Source organism: Spinacia oleracea, chromosome 5 (genome assembly GCF_020520425.1).
Source record: "Spinacia oleracea cultivar Varoflay chromosome 5, BTI_SOV_V1, whole genome shotgun sequence".
Classification (NCBI taxonomy): domain Eukaryota; kingdom Viridiplantae; phylum Streptophyta; class Magnoliopsida; order Caryophyllales; family Amaranthaceae; genus Spinacia; species Spinacia oleracea.
Window position 1 is genome coordinate 81,781,338 of NC_079491.1, and position 17,891 is coordinate 81,799,228.

The following is a 17,891-nucleotide window of genomic DNA, read 5'->3' on the forward strand; positions in this document are numbered from 1 at the left end:
AAGTAAAATGCAACTCTATGCCTACTAGGGGTAGGGAAACAAAAATAAGAAAAATCAAAATGAAAAACAAAAGAAATACTCCCTTCTTCATGCTCCTTTAGTGAAGGAGAATCATTAGGATCAATGGAGGAAAAAGAATCCTCAAGCGGTGGGAGTTTTGACAAAAAGGGAAAAGAAATGGGAAATGAAGGATAAATGTTGACTTTTCTCTTTCGGAATGGGGAATGAGGGAAGGAAGTGGGAACAAGAGATTCACAAACAAATTCACTCACATCACATAAAGCACAAGAAATCTCAACATAAGATCCTTCATTCACTTTAAAATCTTTTTGGTTGGCACATTTACTCTTTTCCTCAATTTGAATCGACTTAAGCACTTCAAGGCAAAATGGAGCAAATAGATTTTCATCACCATCATCAATGCACTCACTCAAAGAGGAACGAGTAGGAACAAACTCTCCGATACTCAATTCCTCAATGTCATGCATCATAGGTGGCAATATCTCTTCTCCATGAAACTTCCTTAATAGACTCTTGCAATAGGTAAGAAATTCCCAAAAAACCTTTGACAATTTGTTGGGACATGCCTTCAAATGAATGCAAACAAGAGTCTATTCTTTGCTCTTCTTGAATTTCGAGATATTTTATGAAAAGGAGCCTCTCAAACAATGATTTTGGAGACTCAAAATTCAAAGAGCTTAGGAAATTATCATGGAGAAAAAGAAGATCATCAAGCGTAATCGATTCATCATCTTGAGAAACAAAGGAATTTGCCATTTTTTTTTTGGTTTTCAAAGAAAAAGAAAAAGAAAAATGAACTAGACTAGCGAACTAGAATGAAAAATCAAACAATGATGCCATTCCCCGGCAACGGCGCCATTTTGATAGGGTGTTTTTCCGTCGTTGAATAGAAATACACCTCACCAAACAAAATTTATAAAACACCTAAACTACCGGCTATATTGACTATAGCGGCAAGTATAGGGATCGTCCCATAGGAATGGATATGTTTGACTTATCAATCTATGCGTTCACAAGCTAGTTCGGAAGGAATTTGAGTTTTTGAATTAAACTAATCAAAGCTAGAAATGCAAACAAATAAAGAAACTCTAGAGGATTCGGGAATCGGCTATGGAAATCGAATCAAAGGAAGCACAAGGTCAAGACAATCATGAATATGCAACGACATAGCAAATAGGGGAATGAAAACTAATGACGAACCCACCACCTCTCGGATAGTGAACGCTAAGCGTCTAATCCACGGAAGAGCTTTCGCCTAATCCTAGATTAAACTAACTAGCATATAATAGGAACTATCATTCACTTGCACAATTAGGCTCACAATGTCTTGCCAAACCTAATCATACATTCCAATCTAATCCAATCGAATAGCATTCGCGACTACTACTCAACTAGTCATGGAAATCCTATCACTAAATCACATTTAATCACAACATCAATCATGAATTTCCCCAAAACTTCTCCAAATTCAATCCCAAAGCTTCATCCCTAACCTCTAGACTAAACTACTCAATTAGCATGATTAACATCAACATTAAACTAATATCAATCCTAATCATGAATCTAGTTGCAACAATGAAGCTAATTGAAACAATAAAATTCAGAAAATTCAAACCACAAAAATTGGGGAAAAATCAAGCAAATTCAAAATATCAAACTAATTCTAGAATTCAAGCATAAAATCAAAGCATAAACGAAATTAACATAGCAATTAAAGAATTGAAGAACAAAATCAAAAGAAGAATTAGAATTAGAATTATACCTTGGAATGAAGAAATTGCATCAAACTTGAAGCACAAAATTGAAGAACAAAACTAAAAGCAAAGAGAAAAGAAATCTGAAAATGCTGATTTGAATTTAGAATCAAGAATTTGAGGCTAAGAATCCTTAATCCTAATCTCTAATCTAAGCCCTAAACTCATTCTAGAGAGAAAATTCTAAGCTAAGCCTAAGAGAAATGAAAATTACGTAATGAAAGCCTAATGAAACAATGCTGCGATTTTCGTATTTAAAGCTCTCCTCGTAGCCGTGTGTTCGCACGAAAGAAGCCGTGCGTTCGCACCAAATACCACTGAGTTCCTGATCCATTTTTGCAGATTTGTGTGGTCGCACGGAACTGCAGTGTGCTCGCACAGAACTGCAGTGTGCTCGCACAGAACTGCATGCTGTTCTTGCTCGATGTATGGCTGCTGTTTTGCGTGCAGTGCTGCAGTGTGCTCGCACAGAACTGCAGTGTGCTCGCACAGAACTGCAGTGTGCTCGCACTGACTGGTTGCTGTTCTTGCTCGATGTATGGCTGCTGTTTTGCGTGCAGTGCTGCAGTGTTGTGGCAGCTAATCCAAGCTCACGTACAGCCACAATCAAGGGGCTGCAAGGTGATGAAAACGAGCCCCAAGGGCTGCTGCAAGGACACGAATACAGCAGCTATAGACACAAGTACAAGGCTGCTGTTTTGCGTGTTACTTCTGCTGTTTGTAGTTGCTGTTCTTGTGTGAAATACTGCAGTTCTGGAGCTGCTATTCCTTGCTCGTGTACAGCCACTATCAAGGGGCTGTTTGGTGATGAAAAAGAGCTCAAAAGGGGCTGCTGCGAAGCCTTGAACAGCAGCTAACGGTGGCTGTTTGTGTGCTGTTTGTGTTGCTGTTTGTGTGCTGTTTGTGTGCTGTTTGTGTGCACTTGTGGCTGGACTTTGGGGCTGCTGTAACCTTGTGCATAGCTGCTATTCTTGCCTTGCTAATCCCCTTTGTTGCTGCTGCTATTCGTGCACTTGGTAGGCAGCCAAGTAGATTGCTTCACCTAGCACAATCAATACAAATCGTAGAGCATTTTATTAAAAATCGAAAATCAAATTATTAATTCGTTTAACACTTTTACAAATCGTAAAACATATAACTCGTCTACAAGCATAATGACACAATATTAACACGTTAATACTCAAAACGAACCTTACGCAATGAGAATGCGCGCAAAAGGCATATTTAGAGCAAAAACGACTAAAATATGCGCAAGACGAGTAAATGTTACGATAAATGCAAAAATGCGATAAACGAACTAAAAACGATAAAACTAAGCGAAAATAATAATAAAAAGCTAATAAAATGAACTAAAATCCTAAGCTAAGAGCGACATAAATGTCGCTCATCAAACTCCCCCAAGCTAACCCTTTGCTTGTCCTCAAGCAAAGCTAGAATAAGAAACGGGGAGGAGAATGAGCTTATTTATTAAAAATCAAAATTACGAAAATAAGAACTACAAGAATGCACACTAACTCACTTTCGTAGGAATCACGGTTGCATTTAAGCGCATGCAACAAGCTCTTTGAACCCCACAATCGCTCATGAGGGCGAGTGGGATCTCGCAAGGGTTTCCAAAGAGAAACACTCATAACTCTTCCAAAAATTTGAATGAAGGCAAGAACTAAAAATGAAAAAAACAAACAAGAAAAAGAAAAGAAAAGAAAAAGAAAAGGAAGGAAAAGAAAATGAAAAACGAAACTACAAAAATCAAGATTAGGGCCTTTATTATGGAACAAACACAAAAGAATCCTAATATTACTAACTAAATAGACGAATGCATGCTAACCAATGTCCTAGATCGAGTGAAAGATTCAAATGCCAAGCAAAGTGAACTAAGGGTAAGCACTAATCAATTCCCCTACAACCGAGCAGACCACGTCAAATATCTAGATCCTATCCACCCTTGAGAATAGCGTCTCGAGACACCGCGAAGGCGCCGGAAAACAAGATTAGGCTACCCGACATCTTAGCATGACAATCCCATTCCATAAACTTGACCAAATCCTCCCTCCACCGACAATGACTCAACTCAAAAGGGTCAAGAGGACTTTTTAGGGTGTAACGTAGGCTAGGGGTAAAGGTGTGGAACAAATTTGGGATTTGGTGCTCATTCCTAAAGTGAAGCGCAATGATAGAACTCAACTCAAGCAAATCGAACCAAAAACAAACTCGTACCACTTATTTGGGATACCCCCAAGCTTATTCAACAACAACACTAAACTAAAACTCTTTTTGAACTTTTCTTGATTTGATTTTCTCTTTTTTTGTGTGTTTCAATTGAAACTTTTCTTATTGCCTTGTTTTTCTCTACTTTTGGCTTTTTCAAAACTTTTGCTTTTGCTTATTTATTCACTATATACAACATACTTCCCAAACTTTTCCATTCATACCAATCAACATTCATTCCTCAACTTTGCATATTCAATCAAAACCAACAAGCATCATATCTCAAAGCTTCACTATCACTTCTAAGGGTGAAAACAAAACAAAGGCTATTAAGCTTGTAATGTGCTCATAAGAAATGAAGGGTCAAGGCTCAAATGGCTAGCAAAGGGGGCAAATGCAAACAAAAACATATGAGAAAAATGGAAAATAAAGTCCTAAACTAAAAAGAAAAATTGTCACCGAAAGAAATGCCTCTATCGTCCCCTAAAGTAGCTCGGTCGCGGTCTCGGGAAGGAAATAATCAAATTCGGGAAGTAGGTAAGTCAATGCCAAGGACCCATGCCACTCAAAAATATATGAATATGTGTTAGGCTAATTTGAACATGAACCTCACATGGGAGCAAAAACCACTCTCTCCGGTTTCACGTCACTAGAGAGATCGACACCATCTTACCACAAGCCAAGGGTTCAAGACGCATGCTACCCAAAGTCCAACCAACTTTCTTAACACCAAATCCTAGATTCGACCCAAGACATTGAAAACCGTGCAAACATCTACCAATTAGGAATAAAAGCATTCTAGTCTACAAGTTCCAATTTTATTTGCCCAAATCAAGAATAATGCCTAAAAAGCTAGAAAAGCTTGCCTTGACAAAGGGAAAGGAAAACAAAGAAAGAAAAGAAATGAAAAAGAAAGAAAGGAAAAGAAAAAGAAAGAAAAGGAAATTAAGAAAATCAATGGAACTAAACAAGAAATATGCACAAAATCCAAAATATTCACAAAATCAAGCAATCCATCACATGAAGATCAAAGTAGCAAACAATAGAATCTCCCCCCAAGCTCGAATTAGGCCATGTCCTCAGGGCCTAAAACGAAACTAGGAGGGGCACAGCTACCCATCCAACCAATGCCCCACATGAATGATGCCCGACCCAAAGAATGCATGAGAGTTAGAAGGATGTTACCGGAATTGTCTTGGGAGCAAATCCCGTAAAGAACCGTTAAAACCCGAACTCACCAATAGGAATAGCGGACATAGAAAAAATGGATGCAAAGATTTCCACATCAAGAAAGCTTGAGCCACAAAAAAAACTTCAAAAGTCAAGAAAAAATAGTATACATGGGCCAAGTGGCCAACACCCACGGGTTGCCTCCCGAGAAGCGCTCTTTTTACGTCATTAGTTTGACGCCTCTTACCTCTAGTAAATACCCCGACAACGATCGCAATAGTTTGTCATATGCAATGGCAAACATATTCAAGTGTAACAAGTAGGCAAGAGTCAAAAGAGAAGCAAGCACAAAGTAAAATGCAACTCTATGCCTACTAGGGGTAGGGAAACAAAAATAAGAAAAATCAAAATGAAAAACAAAAGAAATACTCCCTTCTTCATGCTCCTTTAGTGAAGGAGAATCATTAGGATCAATGGAGGAAAAAGAATCCTCAAGCGGTGGGAGTTTTGACAAAAAGGGAAAAGAAATGGGAAATGAAGGATAAATGTTGACTTTTCTCTTTCGGAATGGGGAATGAGGGAAGGGAGTGGGAACAAGAGATTCACAAATAACTTCACTCACATCACATAAAGCACAAGAAATCTCAACATAAGATCCTTCATTCACTTTAAAATCTTTTTGGTTGGCACATTTACTCTTTTCCTCAATTTGAATCGACTTAAGCACTTCAAGGCAAAATGGAGCAAATAGATTTTCATCACCATCATCGATGCACTCACTCAAAGAGGAACGAGTAGGAACAAACTCTCCGATACTCAATTCCTCAATGTCATGCATCATAGGTGGCAATGTAGCCTCAAACTCATCTCTTCTCCATGAAACTTCCTTAATAGACTCTTGCAATAGGTAAGAAATTCCCAAAAAACCTTTGACAATTTGTTGGGACATGCCTTCAAATGAATGCAAACAAGAGTCTATTCTTTGCTCTTCTTGAATTTCGAGATATTTTATGAAAAGGAGCCTCTCAAACAATGATTTTGGAGACTCAAAATTCAAAGAGCTTAGGAAATTATCATGGAGAAAAAGAAGATAATCAAGCGTAATCGATTCATCATCTTGAGAAACAAAGGAATTTGCCATTTTTTTTTTGGTTTTCAAAGAAAAAGAAAAAGAAAAATGAACTAGACTAGCGAACTAGAATGAAAAATCAAACAATGATGCCATTCCCCGGCAACGGCGCCATTTTGATAGGGTGTTTTTCCGTCGTTGAATAGAAATACACCTCACCAAACAAAATTTATAAAACACCTAAACTACCGGCTATATTGACTATAGCGGCAAGTATAGGGATCGTCCCATAGGAATGGATATGTTTGACTTATCAATCTATGCGTTCACAAGCTAGTTCGGAAGGAATTTGAGTTTTTGAATTAAACTAATCAAAGCTAGAAATGCAAACAAATAAAGAAACTCTAGAGGATTCGGGAATCGGCTATGGAAATCGAATCAAAGGAAGCACAAGGTCAAGACAATCATGAATATGCAACGACATAGCAAATAGGGGAATGAAAACTAATGACGAACCCACCACCTCTCGGATAGTGAACGCTAAGCGTCTAATCCACGGAAGAGCTTTCGCCTAATCCTAGATTAAACTAACTAGCATATAATAGGAACTATCATTCACTTGCACAATTAGGCTCACAATGTCTTGCCAAACCTAATCATACATTCCAATCTAATCCAATCGAATAGCATTCGCGACTACTACTCAACTAGTCATGGAAATCCTATCACTAAATCACATTTAATCACAACATCAATCATGAATTTCCCCAAAACTTCTCCAAATTCAATCCCAAAGCTTCATCCCTAACCTCTAGACTAAACTACTCAATTAGCATGATTAACATCAACATTAAACTAATATCAATCCTAATCATGAATCTAGTTGCAACAATGAAGCTAATTGAAACAATAAAATTCAGAAAATTCAAACCACAAAAATTGGGGAAAAATCAAGCAAATTCAAAATATCAAACTAATTCTAGAATTCAAGCATAAAATCAAAGCATAAACGAAATTAACATAGCAATTAAAGAATTGAAGAACAAAATCAAAAGAAGAATTAGAATTAGAATTATACCTTGGAATGAAGAAATTGCATCAAACTTGAAGCACAAAATTGAAGAACAAAACTAAAAGCAAAGAGAAAAGAAATCTGAAAATGCTGATTTGAATTTAGAATCAAGAATTTGAGGCTAAGAATCTTTAATCCTAATCTCTAATCTAAGCCCTAAACTCATTCTAGAGAGAAAATTCTAAGCTAAGCCTAAGAGAAATGAAAATTACGTAATGAAAGCCTAATGAAACAATGCTGCGATTTTCGTATTTAAAGCTCTCCGCGTAGCCGTGTGTTCGCACGAAAGAAGCCGTGCGTTCGCACCAAATACCACTGAGTTCCTGATCCATTTTTGCAGATTTGTGTGGTCGCACGGAACTGCTGTGTGCTCGCACAGAACTGCAGTGTGCTCGCACTGACTGGTTGCTGTTCTTGCTCGATGTATGGCTGCTGTTTTGCGTGCAGTGCTGCAGTGTTGTGGCAGCTAATCCAAGCTCACGTACAGCCACAATCAAGGGGCTGCAAGGTGATGAAAACGAGCCCCAAGGGCTGCTGCAAGGACACGAATACAGCAGCTATAGACACAAGTACAAGGCTGCTGTTTTGCGTGTTACTTCTGCTGTTTGTAGTTGCTGTTCTTGTGTGAAATACTGCAGTTCTGGAGCTGCTATTCCTTGCTCGTGTACAGCCAATATCAAGGGGCTGTTTGGTGATGAAAAAGAGCTCAAAAGGGGCTGCTGCGAAGCCTTGAACAGCAGCTAACGGTGGCTGTTTGTGTGCTGTTTGTGTTGCTGTTTGTGTGCTGTTTGTGTGCACTTGTGGCTGGACTTTGGGGCTGCTGTAACCTTGTGCATAGCTGCTATTCTTGCCTTGCTAATCCCCTTTGTTGCTGCTGCTATTCGTGCACTTGGTAGGCAGCCAAGTAGATTGCTTCACCTAGCACAATCAATACAAATCGTAGAGCATTTTATTAAAAATCGAAAATCAAATTATTAATTCGTTTAACACTTTTACAAATCGTAAAACATATAACTCGTCTACAAGCATAATGACACAATATTAACACGTTAATACTCAAAACGAACCTTACGCAATGAGAATGCGCGCAAAAGGCATATTTAGAGCAAAAACGACTAAAATATGCGCAAGACGAGTAAATGTTACGATAAATGCAAAAATGCGATAAACGAACTAAAAACGATAAAACTAAGCGAAAATAATAATAAAAAGCTAATAAAATGAACTAAAATCCTAAGCTAAGAGCGACATAAATGTCGCTCATCAAGAACGCCCACAAGAAAGAGAGTATTTCGAGTACAACACAGATCTCCTCACGATACTGAAAGACGTCGGGACCAGGTTTGACCTTGAACGACCTTTTCCCATGAAGTCTCCTCCTAAGAGTCGAGACCCTAAGCTGTATTGCCAGTTCCACGAGGATATAGGACATGACACCAAGAACTGTAGAAGCTTGAAGAGAGCCCTAGACGGCCTAGCCTCCAAAGGATACCTCAAAAACTACTTACAGAGGAGTGCTCACGGCTCGGGAAAGAACCAGTACAAAAAGAACAAGTCACACGTCTAACCTACAGAGGGAAACCACAGCGAAGGGGGATTTGTAGCCAACATATCTGGGGGCCTGCCGCTGGAGGACCCACCATGAGGGGACAGAAAGACTATGCCCGCCGCCTAGGGCAAGTGATGCTGTCAGGACAGTCACCTATGGACCCATTCCCTCGGATAGAGATATGTGAGTCGGATGGTGGACGAGTAGCCACTCCGCATGATGATCCTCTGGTGGTCGAGATCAAAATCTCCAATATGAGAGTGAAGCGTATCCTGATAGACACTGGGAGCTCGTCCGACATAATGAGCATGGAGTGCCTCAGCTGTAATACCCCATATTTTTAGGCATTTCATTAATCATTTTATGCATTTTTTAATATATATTTGATATTAAATTATTTTGGAGGGAAAAATATTCAAATATTTTGGAGGGAAGATATTAAAATGTCTTAGAGGGAATATTATTTTCAAAACTGAATTTAAATTATTTTTTCGGATTTTATTAATTTCTAATTCTATTAGGAATCAATTTTGGAGAAAAAAAGTTTTAATCAACTTAAAATTATTTTATAAATCCGATAATTATGTTTAGTATTATATAAAATCAGTTTTATAAAATAAGATATTGAATATATTTCGGATTTATTTTGGAAAAATAAGATAATTCTATTTAAAATTGGATTTAAAGAGTTTTACCAATTCAAAATTCCCTAAAATTCCGAATTCTTTGAGATAAATTCGGAAAATTTCAGGATAAATCTTAATTAAGTATTCAAGCCTCTGTTTAAAATTTCGTGATTTTATCTTTTATATTTCTATTTTAAACAATTTTACTCTAAACCGAATATCACCAAAATCATGACTAGATTCAGAATCCTATCATAGCTTCAACACCAACCACGGCTATACCTCTTAGGCTTCCATTCTAACCCTAACCCTAATCCTACACCTATAAATACCCCTACTTCATTCATCATTCCTCACACCAAAAGTTGAGAGCTTTCCCAAGCCCGCTCTTAAACTTCTTCTCCCTCTTTGGCTCTAAACCTTCTTACCTAAAACCCTTATACAACCACCACGAAACCCCCATCGTGCACTCCTTGCCGCCGACTTCTACCTTTTGGTGTCGTGACTTCAACACCCAAATTGTTTTCAAGGCCTTTTTTTTTTTTTTACGGTCAGTTTTTACCATTTAAACTCTTCTAAATTAATGCCGTAATTTTTATAAGAGTATTTTTAAACCATGAGTTCGAAATTTTGATTTATATTACTGTTATTATGAATGCATAACTCATGAATTAAATTTAAGTCCATTAAATTTATTTTTATTAATTTAATTGTTTAATCATGAATTAATTAGGGTTTTATTTATTAATTGTTAGAAACTCGTGAGTGATCCGTAGCAGGATCAAACTAATCTTTGTGTGAGGTGTTATTTAATCAAGGTACGTGTATATGGCTAGATTATTATATGAATGAAATATATGTATGGTTTGATTATTGATTTGAAATTATTAATTGTTTTCAAATTGAAAATTGTGAATTAGTGATTTTGAATTGTTTCTTGATTTGTGAAAATTGTTTGAGGATTTTTGAAAGGTTAAATATTTTTCTTGATTTTAATATGATGATCAAGTGGTGTTTGAAATAGTTTGTTTGGTTTTGATGAGTTATAAATCTTTATTTCAAAATATGTTGTTTTCTTTAAAAATAAATTTGATTAAATAAAAGGAGGATTGTTGGTTTATCATATGGTTGGAACTGGATGGTCTTTCATGACATTATTGTACTTTTATAAAGTCTGAAGGTGGAATGGATTTCATGGAACTTTTATGTTCATACGCATCACTTGTTGTGTAAGTCGAGGGTCACTTGTTGACTATTATTTGGTTAGTACCATAATGTATAGATTTGTGATGGAATACTAGCTTGGGGGTGTGCACATTTAGGAAGGAAGGGGAGATAAGAAGAGGTGTTTGATTTTCATATTCTAATTGGAATCTATTTTTGGAAAGTTTCTACTTTTGGAATATTGTTATATTTGGAAAGTTTATATATTTGGAATATTTCTTTTCATGGAATATTTCTACTTTTGGAAAGTTTCTATTTTGGAAATCTTAATTCTTGAAATGTTTATACTTTTGAAAAGTTACTATTTATGAAAAGTTGCTATTTATGGAAAATGAATCTTCTATGATTTCAATTAAGCAAGTTTGAATTAAATGGTTTGTGAAAGTATGTTCAACTATATATAAATGTTTTACATGTCTTGTATATATTCGTACTTAGCTTTTGCTAACCAGTATTTCCTATTTGTTTTGGCTTGGCCCTGTTCACCTTTTGGTGAGCAGTTTTCAGGAACTTGATGTGATGATGTGACATGCTTGCATACGGGATTAATGGAGAGTTCATTAGTTAGGATTTATTTTTCTAAGTTGGTTTCATTTGTGAGTTCAGATTTTAGTATTTAAATTTCAAGGGTTTATCGAATATACACTATTATTATTTCGACTATTATTATTCAATAAAGAAAAGTATTTGAGTTATTCCGCTGCATTAGTTGAGTTAATTAGCCTTTAACGTAATCACGTGGCGGTAATACTCCTAAGTTTCTCTCCATGTTGGTTTTATTCAAATAAATGTTAAATGTTGGTTTTAAAAAGAGAGAAATTTTGGGGTGTTACATCAGCCGCCTAGCCCACGACCCCAAAACCATAGAGAGCATACACTATCCCATCATTGGTTTTGGAGGAAGCATTATACATCCTGTAGGCGTCATCAACTTGCCGGATCGGATCGGGGATCGAAAAGATGGACGGAAGATGGGAGTGAACTTCTTAATCGTCAAGGACTTGACAGCATACAATTTCATCTTGAGACGTCCCACCCTGAACAAGATTAAAGCGGTAGTCGTCACCCATCTCATGCTCCTGAAGTTTGTATATGATGATGGGGCGATAGGGACTATACATGGAGACCAACATCAGGCAAGAGACTGCTACCTCACAACCCTCAACCCGTCAGCATGGAAGAAAGATTTGGCCGAAGCAAAAAGCAAGAGAAAGCATGAGGAGGAACTACCTGCCGCCAATGAGAGTATACCAGCCAAGATAGAAAAAAGTGGCTAAAAATAGAATGTCATCAAATTCGGATAACTTATGTAACTCGAGCCTACTAAACGGCCTAACAATTGTGACAGAGCCCACAAAACGGCCTGTAATGCCTGCCTACAAAGCAGCCAATTTAGTTTTGCTACTTAGTAAAATGATAATCTCTATGATAATATTTCCGTACCTGATGAACTCATGGCTCAATAAAGCCGCTCAAAAAAACTAAGGGGTGAAATACCCCCACATTAAACAAGCCCTAAGAGGCGGCGTCACTAGTGACTAACTAAATGACGACCTGAAAAGTGGCCTGAATTAATAAAGACGTAAAAAGCACAAAGCAAGACTCAACAAGAGCAGTTACTTAAGATGACACCTTCTCCTATGAAGGCGTCTCAAAAAGACTAATCGGTTGACGGCCTGAGAAGTGGCCTAGATTAGCGCCCCAAATTAGGCTGATCGCCTAAAACACTGGGGTAACCGTCCACAAATGGACCAAAAAGCGTGTTCTTAAGAAATCAGTAATAAACTGAAATGGAATAAAAACAAGTGCACAGGAGGCAAAAAATATTCATACATGCGCACAAGGCGCAACAAACCCAAATAAATAATGCCAAAAGGCATCAATCTTATTACAAGCGCTCGCGGCGCCACCCAAACCAACTAACAAGAAACCACCTATGAATGAGGGGTTGTGGAGCTCCCGTCTTGGACATCCTGGTCTTCAGGGGAATTCACCTCCTCTTCCTCCGCATCCTCATCCTCCCCCTCGCTAAACTCAGGAGGATCCAGGCCAAGTCGTCGAGCTGTCGAGACGACCATCTGGTATGAGATACGACGTTTAAACCAGGAGAAGTCTTTCCCATCCATTGACTGATCCCATGCCCGTCGAGCATTCTCCAAAATGGACTCTTCCCCAAGTTTGAAAGAGCTGGCGGCTGTTAGGTTATGATACATATGACAAAACATAAATCATGCGGAAAAACCATAAAGCCAAGAAACATATTATTTACACATAATCATTTAGCATAGTTTAGATGCATACACTTTGTTGCGTGCCCTCCCTAGCTGTGCCCGAACCGAACAAGAACAAGTCTTTAGGAATCCAATTGTCGTCCCTCCGTAGATAGTCCACAGCACGTCCGGATCCGCCTTAAGCTTGACCAACTAGAATCGCCCTTAAGGTTGCTTAGGAATTTCGGCTATTATGGTGCAAGTGTTTGGCTGATTTTGCTTAAAAACCTTACCTTTGAATACTTCAATTGTGTCTATAAATTATGACCCTAGGCACCTATTTATAGAGATATGGAAAAGGAATTATAATCCTACTAGGATGTGGATTTATTAATTAGAATCCTATTTGAACTCTAAATAATAAATTTAATCTATTAGGATTAGGATTTAATCAATACACGAATTCCGATAGGATTAGGATTCGTTACGAACACGAGCGTCGTATGGCCAAGAGCATCGCACCACCCGCGCAGGCCTTGCGGCCCACACGAGCAGTCGCACAAATATTTAATATTTCCGTTTCCGGAATTAATTTCCGTTTCGAACAAATATTTAATATTTCCGTTTCCGGAATTATTTTCCGATTCTGATAATATTTCCGATTCCGACAATATTTCCGTTTCCGGCAATATTTCTGATTCCGGTAATATTTCCATTTCCAATAATATTTTCCGATACGTACCATGTTTCCGTTTCCGGCAACATCTACGACTTGGATAATATTTATATTTCCGATACGATCCATATTTCCGTTTCCGGTAATATCATCGTTTCCGGAGTATTCATTTCTTGTTTGTGACGATCTTAGATCCCACTGAAACCAAGATCCGTCGATTCCGAATATCCATAGATGGAGTATTTAATGCCATTAAATACTTGATCCGTTTACGTACTATTTGTGTGACCCTACGGGTTCAGTCAAGAGTACACTGTGGATTAATATCATTAATTCCACTTGAACTGAAGCAGCCTCTAGCTAGGCATTCAGCTCACTTGATCTCACTGAATTATTAACTTGTCAATTAATATTGAACCGCATTTATTAGACTTATCATTAAATGCATACTTGGACCAAGGGCATTATTTCCTTCAGTCTCCCACTTGTCCTTAGGGACAAGTGTGCATTTCCTAATTCCTTTGTCGCTCGATGCTTGCTCTTGAACATAAGGTAAGAGTTGTCATCCTTATTATGTCCAGAGGTGTTTCTCGGTTTCAGAGTTCAACTGATCAAATAAACAGATAATCATAGCCTATGATTCATCCGAGCACGGCCATGCATTTTACAGTTTCTAGCTCTCCGAGTGGCCTTGTACAACTTTTAAGCATCTCATCCCGATTTATGGGAGGACAATCCCAATCTTGTGATCTTGAGATTAGACTTCGTTTGATAGGTGATTACCTGAGTGTTGCCTTTATAGCCTCCTTTTATGGTGCGACGGTTGGTCAGCGTCAAAGCAACCAGTTCTCAAACAAGTAATCTCAAATCACTCAGGTATTGAGGATTTAGTGTCTAATAATTTTAATGAAATTTACTTATGACAGATTTTCATCTCTTACAGTAAAGTTTTATAGGTCTGTCCGATACTAGTCTTCCCAAAGTGAGTATCTATGCAAATGATTACGACATTGCCATGTCCACATAGTTCAAGAAACAGAACTACTAGTCATCTTGCATTCCAGTCGCCTAACGTTTTCTATGCGTCCAATTTTATAGAAAACTCCGACCTGGGACCATTTTTAAACTTTTGACATTCAAGTTCACTTGATAGACATTTCTTAGTCACAGGACTGGTCCTGACAGTCTATCTTGAATATATCGTCAAATTGAAGGGACTCATCATTTAACAAACCACAAATTAAATGGAAAAATGAATTCTATTCATTTATTGTGAATGATTAACCAATAATGTTTTACAAAGAATTAAACTCTAAAACTTTAAAACATTCAATAAGGACATCAAAGCCATTCTCCAATATGCTTGATTCCCATAGCTGCAGTGTGCGAGTTGTGCTTCGCCTGCGGCAGAGGTTTAGTCAATGGATCTGATATGTTGTTATCAGTTCCAATCTTGCTTATCTCGACTTCTTTTCTTTCAACGAACTCTCGTAGAAGGTGAAATCTACGAAGTACATGCTTGACTCTTTGGTGGTATCTAGGCTCCTTTGCCTGTGCAATAGCTCCGTTATTATCACAATACAGGGCTATTGGTCCTTTAATGGAGGGGACTACACCAAGTTCACCTATGAACTTCCTTAGCCATATAGCTTCCTTTGCTGCTTCATGTGCAGCAATGTACTCCGCTTCAGTTGTAGAATCCGCAATGGTGCTTTGCTTAGCACTTTTCCAGCTTACTGCACCTCCGTTGAGGCAGAAGACAAACCCAGACTGTGATCTGAAATCATCTTTGTCGGTTTGGAAACTTGCGTCCGTATAGCCTTTAACAATTAATTCATCATCTCTACCATAGACCAGGAAGTCATCTTTGTGCCTTTTCAGGTACTTCAGAATATTCTTGGCAGCAGTCCAATGTGCCTCTCCTGGGTCTGACTGGTATCTTCTCGTAGCACTGAGTGCGTACGCAACATCCGGGCGTGTACATATCATAGCATACATTATTGAACCAATCAATGATGCATACGGAATCCCATTCATTCGTCTACGCTCATCAAGTGTTTTTGGGCACTGAGTCTTGCTTAGAGTCATTCCATAAGACATGGGTAGGTAGCCTCGCTTGGAGTCTGCCATCTTAAACCTATCAAGTACTTTATTGATATAAGTTCTTTGACTAAGTCCAATCATCCTTTTAGATCTATCTCTGTAAATCTTGATGCCCAATATGTATTGTGCTTCTCCTAGATCCTTCATCGAAAAACATTTCCCAAGCCAAATCTTGACAGAGTTCAACATAGGAATGTCATTTCCGATAAGTAGTATGTCGTCGACATATAATACAAGAAAAGCAATTTTGCTCCCACTGACCTTCTTGTATACACAAGATTCGTCTGCGTTCTTGATAAAACCAAAGTCACTAACTGCTTCATCAAAACGAATATTCCAGCTCCTGGATGCCTGCTTCAATCCGTAGATTTATTTCTTTAGCTTGCATACCTTTTTAGCATTCTTTGGATCCTCAAAACCCTCAGGCTGTGTCATAAACACAATTTATGTTAAAACGCCGTTTAAGAAAGCGGTTTTGACATCCATCTGCCATATTTCGTAATCGTAATATGCAGCGATTGCTAACATTATCCGAATAGACTTTAGCATTGCAACTGGTGAAAAGGTTTCATCGTAATCCACACCGTGGACTTGCCTGTAACCTTTTGCAACCAATCTAGCTTTGAAAACTTCAAGTTTCCCATCCTTGTCCTTTTTCAGTTTGAAAACCCATTTGCTTCCAATGGCTTGGTAGCCATCTGGCAAATCGACCAAATCCCATACTTGGTTTTCAGACATGGAGTCTAATTCAGATTGCATGGCCTCTTACCATTGCTTGGAGCTAGGGCTCGTCATAGCTTGTTTGTAAGTCGCAGGTTCATCACTTTCAAGTAATAGAACGTCATAGCTCTCGTTCGTCAAAATACCTTAGTACCTTTCCGGTTGAGATCTATATCTCTGCGATCTACGCGGGGTTACATTTCTAGATTGACCATGATTCTCACCAGATACTTCTAAAGATCTCTGAGTTTCATCCTGAATGTCATCTTGAGCATTCTCTAGAGTTTGTTGTTCGACTCGAATTTCTACGAGGTCTACTTTTCTCCCACTTGTCATTTTGGAAATATTATTCTTTTCCAAAAAGATACCATCTCGAGTAACAAACACCTTGTTCTCAGATGTATTGTAGAAGTAATACCCCTTTGTTTCCTTTGGATAGCCCACAAGGATACATTTGTCAGATTTTGGATGAAGTTTGTCTGAAATTAATCGCTTGACGTATACTTCACATCCCCAAATCTTAAGAAAAGACACATTTGGAGGTTTTCCAAACCATAACTCATATGGAGTCTTTTCAACAGCTTTAGACGGAGCTCTATTTATAATGAGTGCAACTGTATTTAGTGCATGTCCCCAAAATTCTATTGGAAGTTCGGCCTGACCCATCATTGACCTAACCATGTCTAGCAAGGTTCTGTTCCTCCGTTCCGACACACCGTTCCATTGTGGTGTTCCAGGAGGAGTCAATTCTGATAGAATTCCACATTCTTTCAGATGGTCATCAAATTCATAGCTCAGATATTCACCGCCTCTATCAGACCGCAGTGCTTTAATCTTCTTGCCTAATTGATTCTCTACTTCACTATGAAATTCCTTGAATTTGTCAACGGATTCAGACTTATGCTTCATTGGGTAGACATAACCATATCTACTGAATTCATCAGTGAAAGTGATAAAGTAGCTGAAACCACCTCTAGCATTTGTACTCTTTGGTCCACATACATCTGTATGGATTAAACCCAATAGTTCATTTGCTCTTTCTCCAACTTTAGAAAAAGGTTGCTTTGTCATTTTGCCAAGTAAACATGATTCGCACTTACCATAATCCTCTATGTCAAATGGTTCTAGAATTCCTTCTTTTTGAAGTCTTTCCATGCGTTTCAAGTTAATATGGCCTAATCGACAATGCCACAGATATGTGAGATTTGAATCATCCTTTTTGGTATTTATGTTATAAACTTGTTTGTCGTGATCTAATAAATAAAGTCCATTGACTAATCTAGCAGATCCATAAAACATCTCTTTAAAATAAAACGAACAACTATTGTCTTTTATTAAAAAGGAAAATCCCTTAGCATCTAAGCAAGAAACATAAATGATGTTTTTAGTAAGACTTGGAACATGGAAACACTCTTCCAGTTCCAAAACTAGCCCAGAGGGCAACGACAAATAATAAGTTCCTACAGCTAATGCAGCAATCCGTGCTCCA

At 38.0% G+C, this 17,891-nt stretch overlaps 1 protein-coding gene across 1 annotated transcript; it reads left to right on the plus strand.

Moving 5' to 3' along the window:
• The first annotated feature begins 8,935 nt into the window (after positions 1–8,935).
• LOC110793794 (uncharacterized) lies at positions 8,936–11,970 on the plus strand. The gene is made up of 2 exons (XM_021998695.2): positions 8,936–9,167; positions 11,615–11,970. The coding sequence occupies exons 1-2, from the start codon at positions 8,936–8,938 to the stop codon at positions 11,968–11,970; spliced, it is 588 nt and encodes a 195-aa protein (XP_021854387.2).
• The last annotated feature ends 5,921 nt before the right edge of the window (positions 11,971–17,891 follow it).

Coding starts and splice junctions, on each gene's coding strand:
- LOC110793794 (XM_021998695.2), top strand. CDS start 8,936: ATGAGGGGACAGAAAGACTATGCCCGCCGCCTAGGGCAAGTGATGCTG. Junction 9,168..11,614: donor GAGCATGGAGTGCCTCAGCT/GTAATACCCCAT, acceptor TACATCCTGTAG/GCGTCATCAACTTGCCGGAT.